The sequence below is a fragment of the Neocloeon triangulifer genome, unplaced genomic scaffold, assembly GCF_031216515.1.
Source record: "Neocloeon triangulifer isolate White Clay Creek 2 clone unplaced genomic scaffold, ASM3121651v1 ptg000012l, whole genome shotgun sequence".
In the NCBI taxonomy this organism is placed as follows: Eukaryota; Metazoa; Arthropoda; class Insecta; order Ephemeroptera; family Baetidae; genus Neocloeon; species Neocloeon triangulifer.
Window position 1 is genome coordinate 15,121,821 of NW_026775554.1, and position 17,451 is coordinate 15,139,271.

At 36.6% G+C, this 17,451-nt stretch overlaps 2 protein-coding genes across 5 annotated transcripts in view; one reads left to right on the top strand and one right to left on the bottom strand.

Annotated features, from left to right (window-relative positions):
• Positions 1 to 15,991, bottom strand: part of LOC132197235 (uncharacterized) — a 51,524-nt gene extending 35,533 nt beyond the window's left edge. For all 3 annotated transcript variants that reach the window (XM_059620382.1, XM_059620383.1, XM_059620381.1), the window contains exon 1: positions 15,834 to 15,991. The gene's annotated coding sequence lies outside the window, so the exon portion shown is untranslated. The remainder of the gene's footprint in view (positions 1 to 15,833) is intronic.
• LOC132197512 (uncharacterized) lies at positions 9,361 to 10,538 on the top strand. Of its 2 annotated transcripts, none has more exons than XM_059620849.1 (4): positions 9,361 to 9,555; positions 9,726 to 10,068; positions 10,154 to 10,339; positions 10,393 to 10,536. In XM_059620849.1, exons 1-4 carry the CDS (start codon positions 9,499 to 9,501, stop codon positions 10,431 to 10,433), a joined length of 627 nt encoding a protein of 208 aa, XP_059476832.1. In that variant the 5' UTR covers positions 9,361 to 9,498; the 3' UTR covers positions 10,434 to 10,536. The 2 variants fall into 2 exon arrangements, with proteins under 2 accessions (XP_059476832.1, XP_059476831.1); XM_059620848.1 differs by having other exon boundaries at positions 9,362 to 9,555; positions 10,390 to 10,538.
• Positions 15,992 to 17,451: the final 1,460 nt, after the last annotated feature.

Sequence of the window (17,451 nt, forward strand, 5' to 3'; positions counted from 1 at the left end):
AAAGCATTAAATTGATTTTGCATGTATTCTGTGTCATTTTATAATTTTTAGACAAGATAGATCTTTCTGATTTTTAATTGGGAATGATATAATTTTCACAATAAAACCACACTAAAATATTTTTCCCCTCTGACAAAATTTCAACACTGATTATTGTAAAATCAATTATCAACATCAAAAATTTATAACAATGTTTTTTTTTTCAAAAATTTGAGCGTTTCAATAATTTATTTATTGTATTGACTGTATTTCAATGAAGAATAAATAAATAAATAAACAAATAAATAATTAAATTTTAAGTAAATAAATAAAATAAGGTTAGATTCTGCAAATATCCATTTCAACATTAAATTAAATAAAAGTTCAAAGCTATTTAAAAGTACTTTAAACTTTAAATCTAAATTTCCAATTTTTCATTTATAATCAAGAATACAATATTTGAAGACTTCTTCATCATGTAAATTTATGGTACCATGCATAAGGTCATAACTCGTGAATGATTTACACACCGCATCAAAAGAAAGCGATTCTCTCCGCTTTTACTGATGCATGCGTGATATGCAAATATTTATATTTCTCTTATTTCATATTATATGTGCGCGAACAAGTGTCTGTGACCCCTTGACTCCAATTACGCGAGTCAGCTCATGAAATATTGTGTACTTCTCTCCTAACCTTTGCGATGATGAATCTCGACTTTTCAGAAGTGGCGGCCAGTTTGGAAAGTGAAATTGTGAAGAGGAGAAAAGGATGAGCTGAGATCGTTTGTTTGTTTGACAGGGAAATTTTTCATGCACGCCTTTTTTATAATTGTTGTATTTCTAAAACGGCCACTTTTGTTTTAGCTACGAGCGATAATAGTGAAATCAAAAGTTTTGAGAGTGTGCATGTTTTCTTGATTGCCGGGCCGGTGAGACGTGGAGAGTTTCTTTTATTGATCCGCGTGTGATTACGACAACATCTGCCGGGCAGACAGCAAGAAGGTTTATTGATTAATAACAATTATTTTAAATGCCGCATTTAAAGATTTTCGCAAGTGAAAGTGATGTTTGGATCTTCTATCTCCGGAATTTTTACTGTCATCTAAATTTTCTTTTGCCCCGTCGATTGACATTAATAAACTCATTGATTGATTAAATTTTTCTTGTTATTGGATTGTGCAGGGAGGAATAGACAAAATTAAATTACACTGCACGTTTTATTGCGCTAATACAATTATTTTTGGAAAATTATGGTTGTTTGTAAAGAAAAATTAAAACAATTACTTATAATTGAAATTTCACTTTGCAGCTAGTAAAAAACTAGTCTAGTAAAAAAATGCTGTTAATTTCCAATCTTTATCTATATGACTAGCTAAGCAAAAAGTAGATTTTGGTGCTTTTCAAATAATCAAATGCTTTAATTACACGGCGACTGGTATACTCCACTTTCATTAATGATAAGCCATAAATATCGCACATTTTAGCAGTGATACATAATTTAAAAGCGGAGAGAGAGTAAGTTTGATTTTCATCCACGGCTGCACGCGCGAATTTGACGGCGGACGTCGCCTTTTTCTTTCGCGCACAAGTAGGATAAGAGGAAACGCAACGCTCTATTAACTCGTCATATAAGCGGCCAGTATCCTTATCATCTTTGCAAAAAAGTAATTACATCGCGCACTGCTTTTAATTCGCGTGGAGAGGAACAAAAGCGCAAAGAAGAAGGAAAAGGAATGCAACCTTGGCTCCGATGATCTTCAAGGTCCATCAGCACCTATACATTTATAATGAGTCGATGATTTTCACAAAGGGACCATATAATATGTAATAGAGTAATGATTTATCATGCGGACGGGCGCGATCATCGCATTTAATTACGAAATCGCTGCGCGCGAATAATTGCCGTGCCCGATGGAATTTCGCAGCACCTCCCCATCAGAGAGATTGTAAACGTTCACCTGCTGCGCCCGGTGTCAAACGGTCAAGGATTTTAGCTCTTTTCGTCTCTCACTTCGTCCGTCCGTGTGTATGTTTATTATTATAATGTTCCGCGTGCTAAAGGATTAATGCCTGTTTAAACCCGGATCCAGCAGCAATTTGTTTTATGGAAGTCCGTGTGGGGGTTGGTTGGTCTTTGCGTGAGCCGCAATGATAATTTGCACAGGGCATATGCGAATGGATTTATTGCAAGCAATTTCAAAATTGGCTCTCATGTACGAAATTGCTAAATAACATGGGAGCAGGAAGATCATAAGGATGTTCCTACAAAGCAAACTATGCAAATAAGTATAAATATCTACTATTACATATTTTATTAGTATGTAACCCTTGGGCTGTTTTTATTGCCTGGGAAATACCTTAAAAAGATTATTTTTTTAACAATAAAAATGGAAATTGTTAAATAAAATTATTTTATATGATAACTTTAAAAGTGATAATCAAATTTAGTTTATTTATTAGATTTTTGTAATTGTAAATAAAAAAAAACGGTATCACTTGGAATAATTAAATAAATGTATAATTGTACAAAATATTAATATAAATAACTATACATGTTAAATCAAAACATAATGTGGTATGCAAGAGCATAAATAAGATATATTCCTGACACTTCATTACATAGACAATTAATTAACATTATAATACAAAATGCAAAAAAGAAATTATGTGGAATGAATCATAGGTTGGAATATCAATTGAGATAAAATATACCAATTTCTTAGTGCGTTTTGTCTTCCCTTTTAATAAATCAAGGACGTGGTTGGCAAGTGGCTAATTAAATTTGTGCAACCAATGCAAATGGCTTATGAATTTTAGCAAGAGATTTTATATATTATTTGGCCAACCATGTGAATTTCTCACACCAGCGTCCAAATCCTGACCTTCAGCGGCACTAGGCGACGATATTAAGCAAACAGAAAATTTCATATTTATACACAAAAATACAAACTCGCCAAAATTGTTGAGACAACTGATTGTGTCTCTCATGTTAGTTAGCTTTTCACAATTTGCTATTCGTCTGCTTTATGGAAAATTCACATTTATTTGTCGTGAAGGCAGTCTGAAGACCTTGTTTTGTTCGTGTGTGTGTATTTGAACGAGCCGCTCCTCTCTTGAAACAAAAAACAAACAGCGGAGAGATGAAAATGCAAAGCCATTGTCGTATTTACAAACTGCATCGAAGCAAAAGTAGGCCTGGAGCTCAATGCACAGAGATCTGTGTAATGCAGCAATGCATGCACTTCTCCGCACTCGGTACACTTCAAATACGAGCAATTGTAAATAACTGCGGCTTTTGCTAAACCACCACGCTCGGCAAAATACTTTCAAATCCTCTCCAGAGTCAACTGTGTTAAACATTAAACATCCGGCTAGAGTTATAAAAGTAAACAAAGATTTTTTTATTTTTTTTTTTTTTTTTTTTTTGAAATTCTGGAGTGTTAAAAATCAAAAAGTTTTTAGTTTTTTGTTAATTTGATTTAATAAAATTCAATTAGAATTAGGTAATTGCATTTTATATGAAAAAATGTGATAACATAAATAATTTTTTTTAATTATATTATTTCATAAATTGTTTACTTTTTTCATTAATTAAAATTTAAAGATACCTGTTTTACTCAACAATAAAAAAATTTGGCTAATGCCAATAACGAGAATTATCTCTCCTTTTCCAAATTGATTAATTTAGCCAAAGATTGAGAGCAAAAATGATGAGTGAAAGATTTATCTCCGGCGCATTTATATTTTTAAGTAACGCAGGCAAACAATCGCCGGTCTGGTTAACTGCGAGCAATTCGAGCGGGAAATGCGCTCTCATACTTCACGCTGGAGCCCGCATGAGGATAGGATAAGTGGCCTTCATCATCAGAGAAACTGGAGCACTGAGAGATGCATGCATCTCTCGACGTTGACATCTCTCGGCGTGCAAAACGGATCGCAATTATTGGCGTCAACCAACTCGACACGTCACGCGCACCGCGATGTGTACTTTTTTCCACAACAGCAATGCGGCCGCGGCCGGCGCGAATCGATTTTGCTCTGCCGAGCTATTTTCCTTTTCGTCGTGTGTGTATTTCAAGCCTCTGCACATACTTTGTTGCGGTGAGGATAACAGCCGGAAACCCAATCAACCTGGTGATCCATATTTTGCTCAGTGCGTTTACGCAATCAACGCGCGATAATTGCACAACCGCTTGCCCGAGTAATAAGGGAACTAATGACTGCGTGTTGCAAACAACGCACATATGGGCTGCCGGCGAGTGATTCGGATTTTTAATTAGACGGGCGAATTAATGGCGCAGTGAATCGCACGTCATAACAACTCAACGCACGTGCAATGCTCGGCAAATTTTGTTGGCCAATATGCCCACACCTTTGAAGCAGAAGTACAAAAATTAATTGTAAAAGTTTTAAATGTTTCATTTTTAAGCAGCAGAAAAGTCTATGATTTTCTTTATAATGTTTATATTATGCTCAAAATTTTAAATTGTGAGCTTTTTTAAATTAAGGCTAGCACGGAAATAATTTAGGATAATCACATTACTTACCAAAATAAAAATTCAAATTTTTACATGTAAATATTTTGCATTTACTTAGACGAAAGGCCATTTGCTTTTATTTTATCAAAAATCTGATGGTTTTGAATTATGGAATGGACGTAAAGGATTTCACAGCTCTCGACCACACCTTAATTTTTGTTTTCCTTTCAACAATTTCTGGTCTGGCACAAAACGTAGATGAAGATAGGCGAAAAGCATTTGGTTTGCTCTCTGCCAACAGCTTCCAATTTCGTGTCTCTATCAAAACCGCATCAAACGACCAACTAACGAGCAATAGCGAAGGTGAAAAGACCATCATCTCCCATGAGAGAGGAAAACGTCGGCGGTTTACGTTTTTATCTCTGGTCGATCGGCAGCCAAAATGAGCGCCCAATAAACTAATCGTTCTGTCCCAATTGGGTGGCGCGGCCAAATTACACTTGTTCTCTCTCATTGCTGGAAATATTTTCTCTCTCTCTCTCTCTCTTGTCGATTCGCCGACCGTATCGATTCCCACTCGCATAAGCTCGCTGCCAGCGCATAAAATTAGAAAGTGATAAAAACCTGACACTCTCCTCACATATCCACGTGCGGCCAAGCACTTCATAATAAATGCAATCAGTGATTAATTTTATATGTATTTTATTGTTCCACTTTTATCTGCCGGCAGCAACGGGAGCAACGGTCTGCGTTTGTTGCCAAACATTCGGCGCAAAAATTTATTCAAGCAGCAGCAGCAGGTGTTACTTGGCCGCGTGTGTGCTATAATTATCGGTTGCATGCGTGCTGATTGAAAATCAGATCGCCCTTGAGGCTTTCCTTTTAGCGAGAAACGCGAGTGGAATTTTGTCAATGGGCAGAGTGAGTGAGAAGAATCAGACCAGTGATTTTTTTTCGCACGCTTCGGAATTTGATTGGGTTGCTTGCTGAATTAGACGGACAGGTTGATTGGGCGGAAATTTTAGAGAGAGAGAAAAGTCTTCTTCAAAGTTAAAAGAACCAAATTGATTTAAAAAATTTAACCATCTTTGAGGTAATTTTTCGATTCATAATTAATTAAATTCAGGAATAAATATGTGATTATATAAATGACTTGATTAAAGCGTTATAGCAATGTTTTAAATATTTGCATTTTGCAACAATTATGACAAAAGAGAGAGGGAGCGTAAGTAATGCACTTTTTTCTTAGAGATTACAATATTTAAGAATACAAAATAATGTTCACATTTATTTTGCACAAACAGAAATAATTATAATTTGTTTTTGCAAAACTTTGAATAAATTGGTTTTTTTTAAATATTATTTTTATGTCATTATAATAACTGCATTAAATTTTGTGCCATGTAAAAGTTTTATTCAATTAAAAACAATATTTTATTAAATGCATAATTTAGTATTATTTTTTAATTCTTTAAAATTCTTTAATTTCAAGATCTGAAATTTATTGATTCCAAATCCATTTAAGAAATATTATTGCACTTTCTTAAATTTTTATTTCCAGCTCCATTGCAGCACAAACTGCACAGCAACAATATAAACATCTGCTGATAATTGCTGCAAGATTTTTAATTATTTATTCTGTTGATAATATTGCTTATATTATGATGATAATCATTAAATTTGTAAATGGTAAAACGTGGTAATAGCTTTATAAATAATACTTAAAGCATTCCCATCCAAACTCCAAATAATTAATATTCTTAAATAATACTTGAAATTTTGCAACTCAATTTAAATTCTGGCTCACAATCGAAGGAAGTGAAATTTAAATTTATTGGATTCAGTCAAAATCGAGATAATTGAGCGCCAGGTTGATTATAGCCAGTTATGGCAAGAGTTAATTTTTTCACTTGGTGACAACTTGTGTGGTGTGACAGAGCCGTGAGCAGGCAAGATCATCTCGTGCATTATTTCTTGTCACGACCGAAAGACAGGTGAAGCGTGTAAGAAGTGATCAGGGCGAATGATTTTGTGCACAGATGCATGCAGAGAGGCAAATTGCCTGCAACACCCGAGACTGCAAACTCGGCAACGAGATTCACACTTCGCAAGACCCAGACGACGCGTACGTGTCGTCAATTTTTTGTTCTAAAAGAGATATGGAAATAAATTTATATATAATTCTCCTTGCGAAAATGTTTTGCTCCAGACTGTCAATTTTTTGAAAGACACCTTTTGGCTTTCGGCCATCTGGACTGGATTGACACCGAAAGTAGAATTAAAATTCAATCAACGCGCTCGCTGCACTCTGAGAAATTGATTTAATTGGCTCGAAATCGAGCTTTTTCTAGCCAGCCAAAGAAAGGCAGACACACTCACACGCGGATAATTAAGGGCACCCGACCAGAGTAATAAAGCTGAAAACTCGCACACGCTTGATAATTAGAGGGCTTTTATGGCGAGGCCGAATAGCAAGATCGACGCATAAAAATGAATTTCTCGTCACCGACTTTTGACTTGTTAATATTGGAAACACGAAAGTGCCCTTTTAATTGCCCGTCAAATCCTGTTCAGATTCGAATCGGGGCACAACAAGGATTTATTAACTCATGGTTTTATTTAATTTCTGCATGAGACAAAAATCATCATTTTATTTAAATTATAAGTTTTAATAAATTTGGCATTTTAAAATTTTATCCCATTTTTCTTTAATTTCATATTTCGCACTTGGCAGTCACATTTCATAGCTTTGTAATTATAATTAATTTGAAATTGCGAGAGAAAGAACTACATCCTTGCATCTTTTGATGCATCGTCGAGTAGTCTTTTCCTTTTCTCACTCTCCTGCTGCTGTGTGCAACACAGTTTCTTTCAGCAAACAATTATGAGAGGCGTGCGAGTGCATCAAGCTCGTCAAGAAGATGCACGCGTGATGGTCACAGCGGAGATTCAAATTGTCTCGAGTGTCTTGTTTCTCCGGCAGACGCTCGAGAGAGGATGTGAATCGGTGACCTGCTTTCTCAAGAGCATCTCTTCCTTCCTTTCTTGTTGTCGAGTGCGCCGAGCTGCACGCGCTTTGGGATGCTGTGCAGATTGATGAAACCCAGCAACAGTTTATTGCTTTGTTTTTTCTGTGTGATTTATTGCGAGAGACGCCTTTACGCACTTGTGAGCACCACAGCTGGAGGCAGAGAGCGCAGGGGAGACCGCGAGAGCTCTTTCTCAATTATTGTCGGTCGGCGATTGTTATTGATACTTTGCTCTACGAACACAATCCGAGCTAGGAGGAAGTCTCTTTCGCGGCGTGCCTGGTATCTGATAAAGAAAGAGCCTCTGCTGGAGAGGAACTCACTCTGAGCCACTTGTGAGCACTCTAATTGCGCCTTTCCTGCTGACTGACTTTGTAATTAGACCCTTTTGTTTCCCCAAATAATTCGACATTTTGTGAAAGTGGACTTAACTGATTTGTATTTAAAAAATTTCTAGATACTAATAAGAAATTTTTGTGGCCAATTTTTCAAGATACAGCAAAAAAATCAGATTTTTTATATAAATATACATAAAAACTTATTATGGCAGAACTTGTCAGCAAATTATACATTTTAACGAAAGGCTTTATTTTTATTGTCATTTTCTCTAAATTAGCATTAGTTTATATTTATTTAATTTCAAAGGAGACGTTAGAAGAAAACTAGAATTCATTGTGAGAATTGAATGTTTGAAAATTTACATTATTTTATTAGAATTTTCTGAAATAACAAATTTTCTCAAAATTGGTCCGATTAAAATAAAATTTTCGCAAAAACACGTCCATATCACCACCAATTAGGTCATAAATATCTAAATTTTAAAATTTACATTATTTATCTTATGACAACTTGCTCAGTGTTCCAACATAATTTTTTTCTACTTTTTGTTTAAAAATAAATATTCAATCTTTGCCACTTATTTAATTTTTCTATGAACAAATCTTACATATTAATTTATTGAACACGATTTCCAGAAATATTGAATTAATTCAATCTGCAATTTTACATATTATGAAAAAAAAAAAACAAAAAAAAACCAAAAAAAGCAAGTTGATCAAGATCGGCAATTTGCCACTATCAACGCAACAGTTGCAAAAACCAACCAACGCGGTCTCTGATTGATCGTAGGCTCTCTTAATTTTCGCCGAAACATTCATCATCATCAAGCTGCAGCCTAAGATCAATCATTCAAGTCTCCGCAAACATTAAAAGCAACAATCGCACACTTTTTATAGTTTATAGATGCAGAGATATGGAGAGGGCAGCAACCTGCCGTTTCGGAATTTCAAAACCATTTTGCCGGCGGCGATACATTGATCTGGAGCTCAACTACTATGTACGTATTTCCTTAATGGAGACCGCGCACCAGACCAACAAATTGTGTTTTTATCGAAAATGCCGATCGGAAATTGAATTGCAACACACGGCACGCTGAAAAGTATCTAAAATCCACGCGTTCTCGTCTAGATTGATTGATTGTTGCGAGCTCCCATCGGGAACAAAGGCGATCACGATCATAACGTGAAAACCCAATGAAGAAAGTTAAAAGATCATTACCATTCGCATGCTCCTCAGAAATTGCGTGTTGCAAACAAACGGAGGCTGTACAAGCCGCCGTATAAGTAAAGATTTCGCTTCCTCTCAGACGTTTATTACTTGTTCTTTTAACTGATTGCGATTGAAATAGTTTACTTCATATTGAAATTTAATTATCTCATATTTAATTATTTAATTTAAGTCACTTTATTTCAATTTCAGCTGAAAAACACGCTGGAAAGTATTCATCATAGGCCTGTCAAATGAGATTCAACCGTTTTCACAGGAAATACGTCACGGAAATGTCCGAGGTTGAAACGTCGCCATTTCTAGGGACGGGAAACGCGAACCTTGCACGCAAAAGCAGGAAAAATGGAAAAGCATTTCCAGCCATGACATCGTTTTGAGCAGCGCCCATTAATTCTGGTTACCAAATCGAAGCATCGTCATTTCTGTGCAAAAATTCAATCGGGGATGAAGCTCCTCGCCTTTATTTACATCTTGTGTTTCTTGATTCAACTCTGCTTTACGGTAATATATAATGGAATTTATTTTACAAAGAATTTATATTTTGCTATAAATTATTGAATTACTACCTGAAAGGAAAGACACCAAATAATAATTCATAATTTTTTTGCAATAAAAATAAAAAATATTTTTTCAAAAACGGATAGTATAATTTTCATTCTATCGAATTTTAGCAAGATTATCCGGAAGAACCTGCAGTGGGTGATGATCCACCAGCACCATTAGCTGATGCCCCAGTGGATTCTCCCACACCTGAAGGTGAAGGACCCCCTCTTCCTGCAGATGACGGGGGTAGTGAAGCAGGGGGTGAAGCCCCTATCGCTGATGGCCCTGGGGGTGAAGTCCCTGGCGGAGGCGATCAGCCTGAGAGTGACGATGGAGTAAAAACAAGGGACGGTGTGCCTGTTGCATCCCCTATTGCCGCGTTAGGAAATGCTGCCCCGAGTGGTGCATCAAGTGAGCCACCGCAAAAAAGCATGGAAATTTTAAAACAACCGAGAAAAACCTTTTTCAAAGGTCAGACAAGTAAATAGATAATTATTAGTATAATTTTAATTTTATCTTAACAAATGCCATTCTCTCAAAACTTTATAAATTTCAGATTATTGGAAACAGAAGTCGACGGCGAAGCCAAAAGCCAACAAAAGCAGGCAAAAAGCTAACATAAAGAACAATAAAATCAACCCCTTTTCTGGCCTGAAGAACAACAAGCAAATTCAGGTGAAACACAACCAGCCAAAATCAAAGGGTGGGAAGCCTAAAAACGGACAGAGGAAGAAAACAAGCAGTAATGAATTCATTTCACAAATTAAATAAAAGTACTTATTTATTCTATAGCAGCAGATGACTCCAATAGCCGTAAAAACTCAACCATGGTCTGATTTTTTTTAAAGAATAAATTTTGTACGATTGATTCTAACCTAAGTAATAATTATAAATTGGCTTTTCATTTTGGCTTTTATTCGGAAATTGGCGTGAGTTTTAGTCTCTCCTTTTCTATCCACTTTCCATGCTGGCTGATTTTCTGCATCCAAAGCATAATTACAGGCCGAGTGAGTGAGTGTGAGGATAATATCAGGGCACAGGCATCTTTCTTAATGGACCAGCGCAGGAGAATCCAAGGCTCGCGCGCATTACAACCGCAGAGAGTGAAGCTCTCTGGAAACGGTACTCACTCTCGGTTCTCATAGCTGCGCTGCAGTAACGACTTTTTGATATTGCTGCTGTGTAGCTGCTCGTAAAAATCTTTCTGGAGCGCTGACTAATCTTAAAAACGCTGCAGACGCTAATTTACACTTATACATTTTTCGATCGCGCTCTGCTTGAGCGCAATTCCATTTCTCACGCTTGAAATTCGCTCGGGTGCTTTTTGAAAGCTTTTCGGCCTCGTGTGTGTGTGCCTAAGAAATAATTGAACATAATATTATGTGCGTTGGTCTGACTGAGTGGCTGCATTTATTGTTAGCCGCACACTCGTTGCCTAACTTTTGTTCGAAGGCCGCGCCGGATCAAATATGCGGTTGTAAAATTGGACTGGAATGTATATGAAAATCGTGTGTTCGGCATAAAAATAAAGCACACACACGCGCATTCAGAGATCAAGCGCCAGTGAAAGTAAAATTCGTTTGGAATTGCTGCGAGCGGAGATAAGACATATGGAACTGGCTCACATACGAGAGCCGTGCGAGAGCAGTAGAAGGTGAACAACCTTTTTGTTTTTATGCTATGGCCCCCGGTGTTTGGGGAAAATCGCTACTTTTAATTGAATTGCTTTCCAGGAATTGTGAATATTTGGTGAAATTCCAGCTCAATTAATGGTTTATGCTCTAATAATTTTCAAAAACGGGGATTAAAAGTTCCAAAATATAGTTTTTTTGGTCAACTATAATTTGCATTTTCTACAGCTTGATCAGACATAATTTAAATGGACTTATTGATCAATTTTTAATGCAAATAAATTAGTTAACATATAGTTATTTTTATCCTTTTAACCTGATTAATTTAGAATATTTCAAAAAGCTTATGTTCCTTTAAAAGGGGAGAATTTCTTTCTAGATATTTATTAAAAATTAAAAATTTTATATCCTATAAATGGTTGAAACCAGAGAAGAAATGTCAAATTGCAAGGATTGAAATCTCCACTATTAAGACAGTATAAAATGTATGGGAAAATTATTGTAAAAGTAAAAAATGCCTTCCCATATTTGAAACTTTTTTAGGAATGTTTAATTCTTCAAAGAATATCAAATTTCTCTCGAAGACATTTTTATGGTCACTTTTGTACATCAAGCATAAAAATGTATAATTCCCCATATAAAAAATCCGAGCGTTGAAATTCCTCATGACGAAGCACATCCCCCGAAATACCAAAGCAAATCTCTTTATTCTCTGGCCGAATGCATTAGCAGGATTATCTCCTTTTTATTGCCCCAGCTCTGTCTGGAAATGAATTGACACGACCGTGTGGTGCTCCTTTGACTTGAACTGGACCCGACTTATGTATGTATGCGGCGTATCAAATTTAAATGTCCGCGCTTCATATCCACACACCTGTTTTAAATTCCTCCAACCTTGGTGTCCTCGACTCCGTTTCTCTCCTTCCATATATTTATGTTCATGTTCTTTTGTCGCAGGTGGGTTTGCCTTGTCGTAGGTTGGTAAGAAATAAACATATATGGACGTGCACCTCTAACAGGCCTATTTGAAATTTTCTGACGGGCGGAACAATTTGGGTGTAATTAAGAGGTGGAATTTTTATTCGAATGAATTCGTCCGCTCGTTAAGTCATATACACGTATGAGAATTAAGCAGGCAGGAAACACGATGATTTTTTCTTTTGTGATTCGACGATGGATGGATGGCCCACAGGAAAATGCTCCGGAGTCATTTGGCTCTGCTTTTTTGTGTGTATTTATAAAAGACGTCCGGCGGACAAAAGCATCCCGTGCGTGTAATAAATATATCCGCCCCCAGCCACACAATTTTTTTAGATATAGAAATGAGTTGAGAAGCCAAAGGGAGGCCGCGCATTATTTTCTTTCCTCTCCAGTGATAATCAGGCGAGTTATGCGTCACAGGTGTTGATTAATGCTGGTCATCCATTTATTTTTCTTTACATATAATACAGCAAGGAAAGTCTAGGATAATTTTAAGATTATTTCTCAGGAAATACAATATCCATTCCGTCTGCTCTCTTTTTTGCCGATGGAAAGAATCCGAAGGCAAAAAGCCGCGTAATAACTTGGCTAGGCTTTTGGCAGAAACGAATTCCTGAGGCGCCAAAAAGCCTGTAAATATGCTTTGGATATAGAATTCCATCTAGACAGCGGCGGCGGCTTCTCTTTGAGTCCGAAATAACCTTGCTCGAAAGTATATCGTCAAAAGGTGTGCAGTCAAAGTCATTACAGGTGGTCCCTCTCATCATCAACGGCAGCAGCTCGTGCTCACCCCAAGCGCGTCGCAGCAGGGTTTTGATATTAAAAGTACAGCCGCGGCCACGACTAAAGCAGCCGACCCTCGATACATGTATTCCTTTGAAATAAACAAAACGCACCAATTTGCCCAGCAGCGCACAGAGGCGAGAGAATAACTCTTTTTTATCCAAGTCATAATTTTACAAAACCTTTTCACCAATTTTTTTACAGGGCCGTCATCAATCACCGAGTTTAACCGGGGTGTTATTTTGTTGTAATTAATGGAGGGACCGTTTTAGAATCGGAATGTAAATAAAATTAATGAATAATGGGTTCAATGAAAGCCCAGCGTGTGAAAAGGGCTTGGCACCTTCGTGCTCCGGAATGCTTGAGAGTTAATGCACCTGATTTTCTTTCTTTCTTTCTTTCTTTCTCCCGAGTGACTCTCGAGTTACCGGCAAGTGCACTCTCGGCAGCATTTTTAATTAGCAAATAAATAGTCTCACGTCCAGCTGGAAATAAATCTCATTCTCCGCTTTTTGCCTATTGCTTATGCAACGCCGGCCATGCACGGACAGAGCCGAGAAAAGTCAGTTGCCTTTTTGCTCATTGCGCCGAGTGAGATTAGTGCACCAGCAGCTGTCGTTTTGAAACGGGTTATTTACTTTTTTTTCTTCGTCCACCAGCATGAAGGAGTGTAATATTTAATGCTAAATAGTTTCTGCATGTAAATCCAGCGAATCCAATATTAAATTTATTTGAAAGCGTGTGTTGCAATAGACGTGCACGCTGCTGAAAAATGAGCTGTCAGGAGAGAAAGGAAGCCTTTAAAGTTCTGTCCGAGGCTGCTTCTTCCCTGCCGTTTGCAAATGAGAGAGGCGGAAATTTTGTCAGATTTGATGGAGATGATTCAAGGCTCATATCATTTTATTATGATGAGCTCGCAAATTATCATAAATTAAGACTGAAAATTAATGCATAATAAAATAACAAATTTTCATTCCTAGTCTAACTGTGAAGGGTATTTTATTTCATTTCAAGCTCAATGCTAAATTTAAAATGTTCAAAAAATCTACAGAATTATTATGATTTTTTTTAATCAAGAAATCAGCTCAAAAGTTAATGCGAAAAATGTCACTTTTCTTAATTGAATCACAGCACAAAGTATAATTTTTTTTAGCTTAAACATTGTTTCCGCGTGTTTCACAAGCTTTAATTTTGCCGTTTAATCCTCTCAATGAATTAAAATTCCATGGGAAAAGTTTAAAGTAGGCAAATCTCTACAAAGATGACAAATTTTTGGATACCAAAAATCCATTATTGAAATTGGCAGACCCTTGAAAAATCATTGTTTGTTTTCTTGAATAGTAATTTAACACATATTTTTTGAATAATTAGACCTTCAAGTTGAAATTAAAATTATACAAAAATAAGAAAAAATTCCAAAACAATGACAACTTCCCTGTGGCATTCATATTAATTTCTCATTAATTCACAACTTCTCAGCAACACAATGCAAAAAACCTCAACCCAATTGGCGGCAAAAGTAAATACACAAAGCTTGCAAAACACTCGCCATTCACTGTGCACGCATGTAATTGCCATTCAAGAGCCTTTGTCTGCCCTCGCATGCATTTTAATTTCTGCCGGCCGCTTTCGTGTCGGGAAAACAGGTGCATATATAAACATTTTTGAAATTGATATACTCGCCAGGTGACACAAATTCATAAAGAGAGAGACGAGTTTCACGCGACACATTAAAAATGAAAACAAATAATGCACCGTCCCATTTAAATTAACGTGCATCCCGCTTGCTCGCGATACGAAGAGAAAAAGGAAATTTATTTTTTGGTCGCCCGCGTATTTTTCGTGCGCCCGGCGGTCGGGCCCGTAGTCGCATCACACAACAGCTGGTGCAATGAACCAAAAATATAAAAAAGCAGCGTGAAAGAGAAAAGCCGTTGAGAGGCTTCGGAGTGCGGCTGCATATCATTTTTGAACGCTGCCGGTGTCACTCGCCTCTAGCTCGATCCGCTATATAAACTTAATCAGCTCTTAAGTCGTTTGCATAATGCCTCGTTAATATAAATGTCACTGCACGATTACGACTAATTCACACGTACTGTGATGGATTGTTATGAGAGTGAAGAACACGCACGTGTGAGCCTTATGTGTGATCTGTAGATTTATAATATACTGAAAATTTTGTTCTTCTTTTCAAAAACTGATCACAAAATAAATCATAGCATTATTGTCCTTACTAAAGAAGAATACAATAAATATTTTTAATATTTAAATATCACTAACCCTTGGGTCATTTAAAGAAAATTTCTATTTTTATACCTTGTAAACATGTGAACGACAATCTATATATTTTCTGTGAAAAAGATTTGTTTCTAAATTATAATGGACGAGGCTTTATATAAATTTATAAAACAAATTCTAAAAAATTTATAAATAAATAAATTTAAATTACAATAATAAATAATGCTGAATTATTTTCAATTATTGAAAGAAAAATTATATTTTTTTTTTTAATTTTGTTAAGCATAATTTTTAAAATTAAGCTTTGTTTACGTATTTTTTCTGAAGTTTTAAATCATTAATTGTAGTTTGTTTAGTAAATTCAGTGTTTGAGTTAGCTTAGAACGTATTGAAATACTGCATTCTACCCAAACTTGATCGGTTACATCCTAAACACACGTCAATGACAAAGGTGACGCCTACTGCGTGCTCTTTTCAAAATTCAGGCCGTCAACCGAGGACGTCCGGTGGTGCCGAAGTCACCAGACGTTGCGAGAAACAACAAAAAACATTTTGATTTTACGTCGGCCGTGGTCTTTCACAGGTAAATGAAACTGCACTCACCAGGGTTGTGGTGGCGAAATCCCAGTGCCGGACACAGAAGGAAAAAGTCCCACTGACAGAAGCACCTGTCCAAACACAAACAACACAAGGAACACTGAGTCAGTAAGTGCACTCTGCTCGGAGGCGAGCTCGTGAATAAAAACAGCGCGGTCTCTCTCCGCAGCAGGCTGGCGGTACCTTCTCAAGGTGGAGAAGAAATCGCAGGTACACACCTGCGCGTGGCGCTTCTGCGCAGCCGGCAGACCTTTGACGTGCCTCCGATCGAGCCATAATGAAAGTGTATTATAAAATGTATAATACATATCGCGACTGCTTTGTTGCGTTTAGCCTTTCCCCGTGTATAAACTTATGTGTTTTTTACAGACTTTTTTCGAGTTGCATGCTGCACACCATGCACACCTTTTATTATAATTGAACGTTTATGGGAGGAATGCAACAAACCACTGTCGTTTTTTGTTCACGATTTTTTTATATATAAAAAAAAATGTGTTTTCCGACAAAGGTGCTGCTGCTGGACATTATTTCCAGCTTCCATCCATCTCGAGTGTACCCGCGAGCACTTCTAGGAAATTTCATGGTTTTATAATAAATTTTTATTCTTTATATAGAGATGAGAGCCATTAAGGAAGATTTTTGGCTGCAGGTGCAAGGGACACTTCACTTTGAAGGTTTTGTTTACGCAGAAATCCCAAGTTAAGAGCCGGTATTTTTTAATTCACTCTTTCGGACCAACATGACTTGGGAGCAGAGAGAAGAGTAAACAAGAGATTTTTCACATTTTTCTCTCCTTGCAATTAGACGATAAGTCTATTTATCAATATAAATTCTCCAGCAAACCATACGTTCTTCGTCAGCTCAAATAATTATCTTACGGCTGTTTATAAATAATTTTTTAGCGTATCTGAGCCACCTGCATTTAATATTTTTATTTCTTATCACTTCAAATGGCGATTTATAAGAAATGCTTTCTTTTTTAAATAACATAATAATATAAAAATAAACAACAAAAAAACAATTATTCAAGTTAAATAAGTTTAAATTCCATTGCCGCCGAGAACTTTAATTCAACCAACTAACAAAGAAGCATCTCTTCTACTCTTCATTAAAACGTCAATATCCTAAGAATAGCATTAAATTTTTTCACCACTCGTATTTTCCTGTGCAAAATCAACAACACGATTGCACTTTTCCGCTTGTGCAAAAGTGTTTTTGTAGTCATTTCTGCGCGCCTCTCTTTTGTGTTCTTGCGTGCGCCACGTTTGACATTGAGCGCGTTGCGTCATTTTAACAGCACACAATCATTACGAGCATACAAAGGAGCCTTTTGTGCGTTTTGCAGATGAATAGGACTAATTTTGCCACCGGTGTGTTTGTTTGGGCGGCAGTGCTGACTCAAAAAAGGTGATAATTCAATTCGGCTCGGAGTTCTCGCGCGGCCATTATTGCTGCTTGATGGGTGATTGGCTCGATCTTTTTTTGTCCACATCAGCTTTGGTAAATAACTCAAATTTATATTTTTATTAATCTTGCGGCCTTTTTCAAAGTGCAGACAAAAACAACAAGACCGTCCATAAAATAGTTTTGAAAAGCCCTTAACCATAAAACATATTAGTTTACG

Coding starts and splice junctions, on each gene's coding strand:
- LOC132197512 (XM_059620848.1), top strand. CDS start 9,499: ATGAAGCTCCTCGCCTTTATTTACATCTTGTGTTTCTTGATTCAACTC. Junction 10,069..10,153: donor GAGAAAAACCTTTTTCAAAG/GTCAGACAAGTA, acceptor TATAAATTTCAG/ATTATTGGAAACAGAAGTCG. Junction 10,340..10,389: donor ACAGAGGAAGAAAACAAGCA/GTAATGAATTCA, acceptor TTTATTCTATAG/CAGCAGATGACTCCAATAGC.